General features: G+C 47.3%; 1 protein-coding gene across 1 annotated transcript in view; it reads left to right on the top strand.

The window, feature by feature from the left end:
- The first annotated feature begins 457 nt into the window (after positions 1-457).
- pex5l (peroxisomal biogenesis factor 5 like) overlaps positions 458-14,385 on the top strand; it is an 84,220-nt gene continuing 70,292 nt past the window's right edge. Inside the window, exon 1 of the mRNA XM_033032241.1 lies at positions 458-547. Coding sequence (XP_032888132.1) covers positions 458-547 — 90 coding nt within the window. The remainder of the gene's footprint in view (positions 548-14,385) is intronic.

Below are 14,385 nucleotides of genomic sequence, written 5' to 3'. Positions count from 1 at the left end.
AACTGCGGCCCCTGGTTCTGTTCTCCGCCAACACCGGGAACATCGAGAACGATGTGTACAGCAGTGGCGAGCCACTATATGGCGTAAGTACACGAAAGAAGATGGTACACCCGACAATAAACCTGAACCTAACCAACACTGGGGGGGAAAAAAATGTCACTGTCACTGTATGTCATGTTGTTACTTGTGGGCGGAGCACCAAGGCAAATTCCTTGTATGTGAATACTTGGCCAATAAACGTACTTTTAAAAAAATGGGAATTTTTGCTCCGAACTTTGTGGCTGCATTTTCTGGGCACATTATGTCCGCGTTTGTGTTTTTTTGCATTTCATTCCAAGCCAAGATGACTAGGTGTGGCTCTGACAGTCTCCGCCATTGAATTCATCTCCTTAAATGATGTGAACTGAGAGGCAGAGGGAATTGAGTGGGTTCCATGCAGTCAGCAAACCGCTCAGAGATGCGTTTTGCGGTCAGGCACAGGATCATTTATCTTGTTGAATACGAGAGCGCAGGTGAACACGTCTACCTAGGCTTCTCGGGATGGAAGGTACACAAAAAAGCTGGAGAAACTCAGCCGGGTGCAGCAGCATCTATGGAGCGAAGGAAATAGGCAACGTTTCGGTACGAAACGTTGCCTATTTCCTTCGCTCCATAGATGCTGCTGCACCCGGCTGAGTTTTCTCCAGCTTTTTGTACCTTCGATTTTCCAGCATCTGCAGTTCCTTCTTAAACACTTCTCTGGATGGAGGCTGTTTTGGCCAATTAAGGGGTTGGACAGGCTAGATGCAGGAAGGTTATTCCCAATGTTGGGGAAGTCCAGAACTAGGGGTCACAGTTTAAGGATAAGAGGGAAGTCTTTTAGGACCGAGATGAGAAAATCATTTTTTACACAGAGCGTGGTGAATCTGTGGAATTCTCTGCCACAGAAGGTAGTTGAGGCCAGTTCATTGGCTATATTTAAGAGGGAGTTAGATGTGGCCCTTGTAGCTAAAGGGATCAGGGGGTATGGAGAGAAGGCAGGGATGGGATACTGAGTTGGATGATCAGCCATGATCATATCGAATGGCGGTGCAGGCTCGAAGGGCCGAATGGCCTACTCCTGCACCTATTTTCTATGTTTCTATGTTTCTATGCTCCGAATATTTCAGTAGAAGCCAGGCGAGGACTTGTATATTAAACATGAACACCCAGAGCTGACGTGGGCACCTCGTTTAATTTCGAAGCATCAACTCTAAAATTAATAAAATACCATTTTTTTTGCGGATTAAGAAGTATCAGCAAGATGTATGCAGATTTAAATCAATAGAAACCTCAGCACTCCCGCACGCACGGAAGACATTTTTATACTTGTTATTTATGCCAATTTAAAAATGCTTTTCATTGCAATACAAGAATTAGAAAAGAAATAAGTCCCGAGGGAATTCGTCTGAAAAATATATATTTTGTTTTGTGCATAAATTCTAGAAACCTAGAGCCGCTAAATTCTCTTAATGCAAGAATGGGAATTTCTGAAGGGTCCCGACCGTAAATGTCACCTATTCCTTCCATCCAGAGAGGCTGTCAACTCCCCCTCCCATTCCCAATCCGACCTCTCTGTCCTGGGCCTCCTCCATTGCCAGAGTGAGCAACAGCGGAAATTGGAGGAACAGCACCTCATATTCTGTCTGGGGACCTTGCGTCCTTATGGCATTAACATTGAATTCTCCCAATTTGGCTAGCCCTTGCTGTCTTCTCCCCTTACCTTAACCCTCTAGCTGTCCTCCTCCACCCCTCCCAATCCGCCCCCCCTCCGGCTTCCTCCTCCTCCTCCCCCTTTTCCTTCGCTTCTTTCCTGCCCCCCCCCACCCCCCATCAGTCTGAAGAAGGGGTTTCGGCCCGAAACGTCGCCCTATTTCTTCGCTGATAGCCATAGATGCTGCTGCCCCCGCTGAGTTTCCGGATGCCCCAGCAATTTTGTGTACCTTCGATATTCCAGCTCTGCAGTTCCCTTTGGAACACATGCTGTCTGACCCGCTGAGGTAGTTTAGTTTAGAGATTACAGCCGCGGAGACAGGCCCTTCAGACCACGATGGTCCGCACCGACCCAGCTATCCCCGCACACTAACCACCTACCCTACACATACCTAGGTATCAATTTTTTTTTTACACTGATACCAATGTACATACCCAAGCCAATTAACCTATAAACCTGCATGTCTTTGGGCAAGTGTGGGAGGAAATCAAAGGGTCTCGGAGGAAACCCACCTGGTCACGGGGGCGAGAACGTACAAACTCCGTACAGTACAGCGCCCGTAAGTTGGGTACGAAACCTGGGTCTCTGGCGCTGGAAACACTGCAAGGCAGCAAATCTACTGCTGCGCCACCGTGCCATCCAACATTTTGTGTCTATCTTGGGTTTAAACCATCATCTGCAGTTCCCTCCTACACAAAAGGGAATTTGAAGTCCATCATAATGACTCTGTGGTCTGAAGAAGGGTCTCGACCCGAAACGTCACCCATTCCTTCTCTCCAGTCCCGCTGAGTTACTCCAGCATTTTGTTGTCTATCTTTGGTTTACACCAGCATCTGCAGCTCCTTCCTCCACCTAATGGTTACACCGTTTATTAATATTACTTTTACGGAGCGTAATGTGACTCTGTGTATGTAATAGCTAGATTTTCCTTTTACATTCCATTCAACCTTTTGCTGTCGTGACTTTAGCCTCTGTTCACCACTGTTGGGTAGAATAACGAAAAGAAATGGAAGATTGTACGCAGGAGAACGGATGTCACCTTGCATTCCGTGCAGGGTCGGAGCTGCGCTTGGCTTTGATTTATAACGTGTGTTTTCTTGGATCTATTAATATGCAAACTGCTGTCTTCTTGTGTCAAACATTGGGCCCAGAAGTATTTGTACGTTGCATCTCCAGAGGCAGCACAGCAAACCAAGAATATACACCGCGCATTCGAAGGTCGCGAATGCTGCCATTTTATATCACCGCAGCAGGCACTTGATGAAATAAAATGAGAAAATGTCTCTACTTCTCCAGGGACAGCAGTTTTTACTTAGTCAGTAACTCTCCAAGCTCCTTGTATGTCGATGGAAATCACCAACTCCCTTTTCAATATTATTACATCGCATAGCGACTCAGCCACCTCACAGGGCCGGAGCCCGGGTTCGATCCTGCCTGTGTGGTGTTTGCACGTTCGCCCTGTGACCGCGTGGGTTTCCTCCGGGTGCTCCGGCTTCCTCCCACATCCCAAAGACGTGCGGGTTTGTGGGTTAATCGGCCCCTCTGTAAATTGCCGTCTAGTGTGTAGGGAGTGGATGAGACAGTGGGATAGCATAGAACTAGTGTGTGAGCGGGCGATCGATGGTCGGCGTGGGTTTTGTGTCCTGGAGGGCCTGTTTCCATCGAAGATAGACACAAAAAAGCTGGAGTAACTCAGCGGGACAGGCAGCATCTCTGAAGAATGGGTGATGTCGCGGGTCGAGGCCCTTCTGCAGACTGAGAGGCGGGGGAGAGGGAAACTGGAGGTATGAAAAGGCACAAAGAACAAACGAATGACAGGTACAGAACTTCCCACAGCCTACTGTCTCCGCATCTTCCTTTCTTCGTCCCGCCCCCCCCCCCACATCAGTCTGAAGAAGGGTCTCAACCCGAAACGTCAACTATTCCTTCGCTCCATATATTCTGCCTCACCTGCTGAGTTTCTCCAGCATTTTTGTCTACCTTTTTCCAGCATCTGCAGTTCTTTCTTAAACAGAACTTCCCATGAGTTCTGTTTACACACAGCCTTCAGTAAAACAGCAATATGCGATTTGTGGCACAGCATGGAAACAGGCCCAACTTGTCCATGCAGACAAAGATGCCCCATCTAAGCTAGTCCCATTTCCCCACATTTGCCCACACCTCTTGAAACCTTTCCGATCCATGTACCTCTCCAAGTGTCTCTTATACGTTGTTATAGAACCCGCCCCAACTACCTCCTCTGGCAGCTCGTTCCACTCACCCACCACCCTCTGTGTGGAAATGTGCCCCTTTTTACAGATACAGCGCGGAAACAGGCCCTTCGGCCCACCGGGTCCGTGCCGACCAGCGATCCCCGCACATTAATACTATCCTACACACACTAGGGACAATTTTTACATTTACCAAGCCAATTAACTTACAAACCTGTACGTCTTTGGAGTGTGGGAGGAAACCGAAGATCTCGGAGAAAACCCACGCAGGTGACGGGGAGAACGTACAAACTCCGTACAGACAGCACCCGTAGTCGGGATCGAACCTGGGCCTCCGGCGCTGAGGAATGTGTAGGAGTCACTGTGGTGGATGTTCATGTTAAAATGCGTTTTTGAGTGATTTGTTGCTTTTAATTGTATGACTGACCTGGCCAGTGAAATTCCTCGTATGTTGCAAAACATACTGGCGAATAAAATCTGATTCCGATGAGGGGGGACCTCATTGAAACTTACTGAATAGTGAAGTGCTTGGATAGAGTGGTTGTGGGGAGGATGTTTCTACCCGTGGGAGAGTCTCGGACCAGAGGTCACAGCCTCACAATTAATGGGCGTTCTTTGAGAAAGGAGATGAGGAGGAATTTCTTCAATCAGAGGGTGGTGAATCTGTGGAATTCTTTGCCACAGAAGGCTGTGGAGGCCAAGTCAATGGATATTTTTAAGGCAGAGATAGATAGATTCGTGATTAGTACTGGTGTCAGGGGTTATGGGGAGAAGGCAGGAGAATGGGGTTAGGATTGATGGGCCGAATGGCCTAATTCTGCTCCTATCACATGATCTTATGATCTACCCAAGCCTTTCCTCATCGCTTCTATCTAATTGCAAAGTCAAGAACACTTGGCAATACACAGCACAAGGTTAATATTCAATTATTCTTGTTGTTTTGCTTCAGTTGGAGTTTAGTTAAAGTCTAGTTTAGTTTAAGCAGTTTAGTTTCAGGTTTGGCTTAAGTTTCAAGTCTTGGTTTGCTTTAAACTTCAGTTTAAGTTTTAATTTAGTTGAAGTTTAACTTAGTTAAAGTTTAGTTTAGTTTGAGTTTAGTTTAAGCAATTTAGTTTCCAGTTTGGCTTCAGGGCCTGTCCCACTTGGCGATTTTTTCCAGTGGCGACAAAAAAAATGTTGCGGCACTTGAAACAACACCGCGCCTCAATACCTCGTCACGCCGCGTCACGCCGCAAATTTTTCGGTGACCTGATACGTCAGTCAATTATGCCGGCAGTCGCCGAAAAAAAATCATCAAGTGGGACAGGCCCTTAAAAGTTTCAAGTCTTGGTTTAGTTTAATCTTTAGTTTACGTTTTAATTTAGTTCAAGTTTAGTTTAGTTTAAGCTTAGTTTAAGGGCCTGTCCCACTGTATGCGCTAATTCAAGAGTTTGCCCTGATTCGAACTTGGAGATTTACGGTAATGGCCACTCGTAGGTACTCAGGGCTCTCGTGGACATTCTTCAACATGTTGAAAGCATGTTGAAAAATCTTCACGAGTCTTACCGCGTTTCCCCGAGTATCTGCCGTTAGCGTTACGAGCCGCGAAGAGACGTCCCCGAGTTCCGACGTAGCCGCTACGTACACTCTACGTGCTTACCACAAGTTTGATTTTTTTTTAAACTCGGGAAGACCTCTTGAATTATCTCGTACAGTGGTACAGGCCCTTTAGAGTCAGGTTTGACTTGGTTTCCAGGCTTGGTTTAGTTTGAGCTTTAGTTTGTTATTGCCACGTGTACGGAGATGCAGTGAGATGTTGTTGTTTGTGTACGATGCAATTAAATCCGATGATGCTACACATGAACTCAACCAAGCCGCACACAAGTACGGCATCGAAAAATATCAGGGCACGGAATGTGGTGTTACAGCATTGTAGCGCTGCAGTTCCAGAGGAAAAGACCCACTTCAGCAATGAAGGTAGGCTGGAAGACCAGGACTATACCCTAGCCCATGGAAGGACCGTTCAGATGCCTGATTACTGAGGGGAAGAAGCTGTTTCTGAGCCTGGTGGTACGTATTTTCAAGTTTCTGTATCTTCTGCCTGAAGGGAGAGAGCAGAGCAGAAAAGACCTTGTTTATGAAAGAACTGCAGATGCTGGAAAAATCAAAGGTGGACACAAAATGCTGGAGAAACTCAGCGGTTGAGGCAGCATCTATGGAGCGAAGGAGTAGGTGACGTTTCGGGTCGAGACCCTTCTTCAGACTGATGTGGGGGTGGAGGGGGGGGCGGCGGGAAAAAGAAAGGAAGAGGTGGAGACAGTGGGCTGCGGGAGAGCTGGGAAGGGGAGGGGAGGGGAAGGAGGGAGGGAGAAAGCAAGGACTACCTGAAATTGGAGAAGTCAATGTTTATACCGCTGGGGTGTAAACTACGCAGGTCACGGGGAGAACGTACAAACTCTGTACAGACAGCACCCGTAGTCAGGATCGAACCCTAGTCAGTGTCTCTGGCGCTGTGAGCGCTGTGAGCGCTGTGAGCGCTGTAATGCTGCCACCGTGCTGCACTTGTATCATATGATATCGTATTAATAAATAAAATGTTGTAAGCGCCAGAGGTACATTTCTTTGGCCAGGTTCCTCATCTCCAATGGTTGAAGAGGCTCAAATAACAATGCTTGTGTCAAACCATCTGGCGGGAATCACTGGCCCAAGGAATCCTGCAGAGGATTACAATTTGAGGGAGTGCAGCGTAGGTTTACAAGGTTAATTCCCGGGATGGCGGGACTGTCATATGCTGAGAGAATGGAGCGGCTGGGCTTGTACTCTCTGGAGTTTAGAAGGATGAGAGGGAATCTCATTGAAACATATAAGATTGTTAAGGGTTTGAACACGCTAGAGGCAGGAAACATGTTCCCGATGTTGGGTTTGTCCAGAACCAGGGGCCACACTTTAAGAATAAGGGGTAAGCCATTTAGAACGGAGATGAGGAAACACTTTTTCACAGAGGGTTGTGAGTCTGTGGAATTCTCTGCCTCAGAGGGCGGTGGAGGCCGGATCTCTGGATACTGTCAAGAGAGAGCTAGATAGGGCTCTTAAAGATAGTGGAGTCAGGGGATTTGGGGAGAAGGCAGGAACGGGGGTACTGATTCAGCCATGATCACATTGAATGGCGGTGCTGGCTCGAAGGGCCGAATGGCCTACTGCTGCACCTATTGTCTATTGTCTATTGATTTGAAAGCCCCTGTGTCGTCCTCATATATTCACCCTTCCAGCTGAATGCTGCATCCATGATGCTGTTCCTCTGTACAGAGCAAACAGTTGTTTGTCGACAAAAGTGCTGGAGAAACTCAGCGGGTGAGGCAGCATCTATAGAGAGAAGGAATAGGCGACATTTCGGGTCGAGACCCTTCTTCAGACTCGGAGATGTTTCGGGTCGAGACCCTTCTTCAGACTCGGAGATGTTTCGGGTCGAGACCCTTCTTCAGACTCGTTTGTTGCATCTTCGAGCCCAGGATTTCATTTTGCAAAGTTTGTTTTTAGTTAGTTTAGTTTAGAGATACAGTGTGGAAACGGATCCTTCGGCCCAACGAGTCCGCACCGACCAGCGATCCCCGCACATCAACACTACCCCACACACACTCTCAAGAGACAATGTACATTTATACCAAGCCAATCAACCTGCAAACCTGCACGTCTTTGGAGTGTGGGAGGAAACCGAGGATCCTGGAGAAAACCCACGCAGGTCGCGGGGGAGAATGTCCAAACTCCGTACAGACAGCTGTGAGTCAGCTATCGGCCCAGGTTCTGAACAATATTGCTGAGGTCTGCAAAATTATTGTTGACCACCTCTTATTAGATATTATTATATTGCACAGTTGCCTCACAGCGGCAGAGACCTGGGTTCGATCCTGACCTCGGGTGCTGTCTGTGTAGAGTTTGCACGTTCTCCCTGTGACCGCGTGGGTTTCCTCCGGGTACTCCAGTTTCCTCCCACATCCCAAAGACGTGCGGGTTTGCTGGTTAATTGGTCCCCTGTAAAAATTGCCTCCAGTGTGTGGATGAGAAAGTGGGATAACACAGAACCAGTGTGACAACGGGTCGGCGTGGAGCTGATGGGCTGAAGGGCCTGTTTCCATCAAAGTATGCCCTAGAACTTCAAATCCCTGGGCGTGCACATTTCCGAAGATCTCTCCTGGTCCGAGAACACTGATGCAATCATAAAGAAAGTACATCAGCGCCTCTGCTTCCTGAGAAGATTACGGAGAGTCGGTTTATCAAAGGGGACTTTCTCTAACTTCTACAGGTGCACAGTAGAGAGCATGCTGACCGGTTGCATCGTGGCTTGGTTCGGCCACCCGAGCGTCCAGGAGCTGAAAAGGCTGCAGAAAGTTGTGAGTTGTCCAGTCCATCATCGGCTCTGACCTGCCTCCCATCGAAGGGATCTATCACAGTCGCTGCCTCAAAAAGGCTGTCGGCATCATCAAGAACCCACACCATCCTGGCCACACACTCATCTCTCCACTGCCATCAGGTAGAAGGTACAGGAGCCTGAAATCTGCAACATCCAGGTTCAGGAACAGCTGCTTCCCCACAGCCAGCAGGCTATTAAACTCAACAAACAAACTATGAACTATAACAGCCTATTCCACTTTATCTGTGTATTTATGTGTATATATATATATATTCTATAATATATGGACACACTGATCTCTGTTCTGCATTTATGCCTAAAATATTCTGTTGTGCTGCAGCAAGCAAGAATTTCATTGTCCTATCTGGGCCACATGACAATAAACTCTCTTGACTTGAGTAACTCAGCAGATGAGTCAGCATCTCCGGAGAAAGGCATAGGTGACGTTTCGGCTCAGGGGGACCCCCTCTTGCCATTCTGTTGCCATTCTGTATCATTTATTCAATGTGGACTTTGTCTCTGGAACTGATGTGCTACAATGCTGAGAACTATATTCTGCACTCTGTATCTTCACCTTGGATGTACCTATTGTGCTTGAGTTTGACGATTGTATCTAAGTATGGTAGATCTGATCGGTTTGGATAGCAAGCGACACAAAGCCTTTCACTGCACCCCGGCACAGGTGACAACAATGAACCTAAATAACCCAATTGGTGGAGAAGAGAAATGGAGAGATAATAGAGTGTATTTGTTCCCACTGTGACAATGCTTCAATGACTGACAGATTCCTGTTTCAATGTGGATTTACAATCATCAGTTCTTCTTCCTCCGTGTCCTTATGTAACATAGTGGCTCGCCACTACTGTACACATCGTTGTGCTATTGTAGTGTTCAATGCAAGGTCTGCAGTAGTACATGGATTATCCAGCGATGGGCATTGCAGTAGGTGTTGCATTGTCTGGGTCTGTGTACCACAGTCACAGGTTGTTGCACCCTCCATGTAGCCCCATTTGTGCCCCATTGTCACCCTTAACCGGCCGACCCCGGTTCGCAGTTGGTCGAGACATCTCCAGTTCAGCCAGTGTTCGCCAGCGCCTGGTGGTGCTGGTGTGTGCCCATCTTGGTGGAAATAGGAACAGTGGCTACTCTGTTCTTCCACATCTGGAGGCCAACTTCAGTTGGTGTTGTTTCCAATGGGGTGATGCTGCTTAGGAAGCTCGTACGGGATTGTAACCGCCTCGGAGGGACACATGGTTGTGTAATGTGTGTTCTAAGTTGTCACCAACCCAACCTATGGTGCAATTAACCATGGAAATGGCACTGGAGCCTGATATTTGTTGAAACAGGTTCCCTTCGTTCCTGAACCAAATATGGGGCTTATTTGCAGGCAGTTGCGATCAACTTGATTGGATTTCAGACTGGAAATTACTTTAAGATTTTGTGTGTGACTGTCCCATTTATCAGCGTGAATCTTGTGGGCAAAGAAAGGTCATCTCCCTTAAATAACACAAAACGTTGTCTCAGAGAGTTCTTGCCGTGAATTTGGTTTCGTTGAGTTTAGTTTATTGTCCCGTGTACCGAGGTACAGCGAAAAGCTTTTTGTTGCGCGCGAAGCAGTCAGCGGAAAGACAGTACACGATTACAATCGAGCCGTTTACAGTGTACAAGATACATGATAAGGGAATATTTATAAAATAGTTCAATTTTATCAGATTAGTCAACAACGAGTTGGAGTCCACATAGACTGTGTTGCCAACGTACCAAAGGACATTTATTAAACGTGTGACTGAGTTACTTCAATCATCTAACTGTTTATTACACAAAACTGCAGGATTTGCCCACATCTTTTGAAATGGATTCATGCCAATATTACCTGAGTATATTATTAATACATGATAATTGGTTAGTTAGTTATTAATGAAGGGGATATGTTAATTGAGACGTCGGTTTGAAACCTGACCCCTGCATCATGTTGTTGTCCTTGGTGCTACTCGCTGGCGAGCAGCTTCAGCATCTATGTGTAGTGCGGAATGAAATGTACCCACCAGCAAAGTGCAAAGTGCAACCTTGTGACATGTTCACAGTTTTCTCGTGAATTGCAGCAATCCATTTTTAAAGCATCAGGGAGGCTTAAATAGAAAAGGGGATCGAACGCTGTGCCAGACCAACACGTCTCGGGCGGCACGGTGGCACAGCGGGAGAGTTGCGGCACTACGGCGCCAGAGACACGGGTTTGATCAGGAGTCGAGAGTGTTTTATTGTCATATGTCCCGAAATAGAACATGGACGTTCCAACTTGCAGCAGCACGACAGATGATGTGTACATAATACTCTGTGAAACCCATGATAAACAAGAAAAGAGTAGCGTGTGAGTGTACGCGTGTGTATATATACACAGACAAACGCACACATATGACTATCATATGCTCAGAGAATGGAGCGGCTGGCCTTGTACACTCTGGAGTTTAGATGGATGAGAGGAGATCTTATTGAAACATGTAAGATTATTAAGGGTTTGGACACGCTAGAGGCAGGAAACATGTTCCCGATGTTTGGGGAGTCCAGAACCAGGGGCCACACAGTTTAAGAATAAGGGCCATTTAGAACGGAGACGAGGAAACACTTTTTCACACAGAGAGTTGTGAGTCTGTGGAATTCTCTGCCTCAAAGGGTGGTTCTCTGGATACTTTCAAGAGAGAGCTAGATAGGCTCTTAAAGATACGGAGTCAGGGGATATGGGGAGAAGACAGGAACGGGGTACTGATTGTGATTGATCAGCCATGATCACATTGAATGGCGGTGCTGGCTCGAAGGGCCGAATGGCCTACTCCTGTACCTATTGTCTATTGTCTATAAACCAAGCTATGAACCAACCTGACAGTGTGTTTTCTGCAGAGCATCTGGGAGATACTGTAAATTAGATGAATAGCTAGTTGAAGCAAGCTATGAAATTGTTAATTTTCTTTCCCAATTTCTATCATTGATTCTGTTTCTCTAACTTCGCAAGCTTTGTAAATGCTGACATTGTATCTTGTCCAGCACTAGTAACTAGTCAGCTCTAACAAGCTGACACAGTTATGCATTGCAGATAGACATAAAATGCTGGAGTAACTCAGCGGGACAGGCAGCATCTCTGAAGAGAAGGAATGGGTGACTTTCGGGATCAAGACCCTTCTTCAGACTGAGAGTCAGGGGAGTCAAGCTGGAAAGGGAACAGAGAAGATTTACGAGGATGTTGCCAGGACTAGAGGGTGTGAGCTATAGGGAGAGGTTGAGTAGGCCTGGACTCTATTCCATGGAGCGCAGGAGGATGAGGTGATCTTATAGAGGTGTACAAAATCATGAGAGGAATAGATCAGGTAGATGCACAGAATCTTTTTCCCAGAGTAGGGGAATCGAGGACCAGAGGATGTAGGTTTAAAGTGAAGGGAAAAAGATTTAATAGGGATCCGAGTGGTAACTTTTTCACACAAAGGGTGGTAGGTGTATGGAACAAGCTGCCAGAGGAGGTAGTTGAGGCTGGGACTATCCCAACATTTAAGAAACAGTTGGACAGGTACATGGGGGGATAAGAACCAAGCACAGGCAGGTGGGACTAATGTAGCTGGGACATTGTTGGCCGGTGTGAGCAAGTTAGGTTGAAGGGCCTGTTTCCACACTGTATCACTCGATGACTCGATGAGAGGGAAATGAGATATGGCAGGGTACAAAGAACATGTAAGGTGTGGAAAGAACAGATCAAAGCAGACCATGATAATAGAAATGTAGAATGGTTCATTGTTGGATGAGGGGAAGGTGACAACGAAATATACAAACAGTAAAATTAGTCAGGAGGACAGTGAAACTAGTCGGAGACCCAGGAAGAGGGAGGGGATGGGGAGGGAGGGAAAGTAAGGGTTACTTGAAGTTGACCCTTATTTCAGACAGATGTCGGGGCGGGAAAAAGAAAGGAAGAGGCGGAGACAGTGGGCTGTGGGAGAGCTGGGAAGGGCAGGGGAAGGAGGGAGAAAGGGGCTGGCCGCTACATGTGATAACAGATAGTATACAACAGACCAGTACAGCACAGGGGGCAGGCTCTTCAGCCCCCATAGTCTGTGCCAAACATGATGCCAAGACCATTTCTTATCTGCCTGCACGTAGACAAAAGTGTTGGAGAAACTCAGCGGGTGAGGCAGCATCTATGGAGCGAAGGAATATGGGAAGGAGGGAGAAAGCAGGGACTACCTGAAATTGGAGAAGTCAATGTTCATACCGCTGGGGTGTAAACTACCCAAGCGAAATATGAGGTGCTGTTCCTCCAGTTTGCGCTGGGCCTCCCTCTGACAGTGAAGGAGGCCCAGAACAGAAAGGTCAGTGCGGGAATGGGAGGGGGAGCTAAAGTGTTTGGCAACCGGGAGATAGCGTAGGCCCAGGCGGTATTGTGCACAACTTATTAAATAGATGCCGACAACAGGTGGAAGGGAAGCCTCTGCCCCTTCCCACACCATGTCCACTGTTCAAATCAACATCTGATATCTGCGGGGAGTCACAACTTCATTGTGAATAATAATTCCATCTGTTTGTTAAACAAATCCCCTGTTGATTAATTTAAAGCCGTCTCATTGAGGATGGCTAATGGAAAATACGTCTAATACGCTCACGATTTAATACGTTCATAGGTGATAGGAGTAGAATGAGGCCATTCGGCCCTTCTCCAATCATGGCTGGTCTATCTCTCCCTCCTGATCCCATTCTCCTGCCTTCTCCCCATAACCCCTGACATCCTTCCCAAACCTAATTACGATGTCTGTTTTGATGCCGCTCATGTTGACTTGACTTTTACATTGTGTCACGCAGACTGGTGATGTGTATATTCTGCTAAAACTAGATTCATTTCCTGAGGAAATGCTTCATGCATGCAAGAGTGGTGAATCTAAATCAAAGAGGAACGTATAAATCAAGGCCGGGGAGTAACTCAGCGGGTCAGGCAGCATCTGTGGAGAACATGGATAGGTGACGTTTCACAGAGTGCTGGAGTAACTCAGCGGGTCAGGCAGCATCTCTGGAGAACATGGATAGGTCAGTCGGGCAACTCCTGCAGCGGTAGAGTTGCTGCCTCACAGCGCCAGAGACCCGGGTTCGATCCTGACTACAGGCGCTGTCTGTACGGAGTTTGTATGTTCTCCCCGTGACATTTCTGTCGGTGCTCCAGTTTCCTCCCACATTCCCAAGATGTACACCTCTAGGCTAATTGGCTATGGTAAAAATCGTAAATTGGCCCTAGTGTGTGTAAGATAGCATTAGTATGCGGCGATCGCTGGTCGGCGCGGACTCGGTGGGCAGAAGGCCCTGTTTCCGTGCTGTATCTCTAAACCAAAGTAAACTTTGAAATTCCTTTTTCCCGGAGTTTACTCGGGATTTTTGTTTTCCGGTTTTCTCCCTAACTCTCAGAGGCGCGACTCGCCCCAACGCCAGTATTCCCAGACGCCAACACACAAATCAACCACCATCTCCAGGCCCCCATTATTCATCAGGTTCTTTGAGGCTGCAATTAGTCCCATCCTCTCCATGGAAACATTGCCATGCAAGCCCAATCTTGTCGAGGCCTGATAACTATATAATTTCACGTGGGGCACTGAAGGCTGATTGCTCATCAGTTGGGACATTGAGTGTAAGAGTCAGGGAGACATAGGACTTTGGCCAGGCCGTATTTGGAGAATGGGGTTAGGATGGAGGAAGAGGTAGATCAGCCATGTTTGAATGGCGGAGTAGACTTGATGGGCCGAATGGCCTAATTCTGCTCCTATCACTTCAGGGCCTGTCCCACTTGCCGTTTTTCTTCGGCGACTGCCGGCGTCATTGACTGACGTATCAGGGTCGCCGAAAGATTTTGAACATTTCAAAATCCAGCGGCGACAAAAAAAATGTTGCGACGCTCGAGGAGACACCGCAAATTTCTCGGTGACCTGATACATCAGTCAATGATGCCGGCAGTTGCCGAAAAAATCGCCAAGTGGGACAGGCCCTTAAGTGATCAGAGCAGAATTGGGCCATTCGGCCCAACAAGTCTATTCCGC

Source organism: Amblyraja radiata, chromosome 13 (assembly GCF_010909765.2).
Source record: "Amblyraja radiata isolate CabotCenter1 chromosome 13, sAmbRad1.1.pri, whole genome shotgun sequence".
Taxonomy (NCBI): Eukaryota; Metazoa; Chordata; class Chondrichthyes; order Rajiformes; family Rajidae; genus Amblyraja; species Amblyraja radiata.
This window is presented reverse-complemented; position numbering and strand designations above follow the sequence as displayed.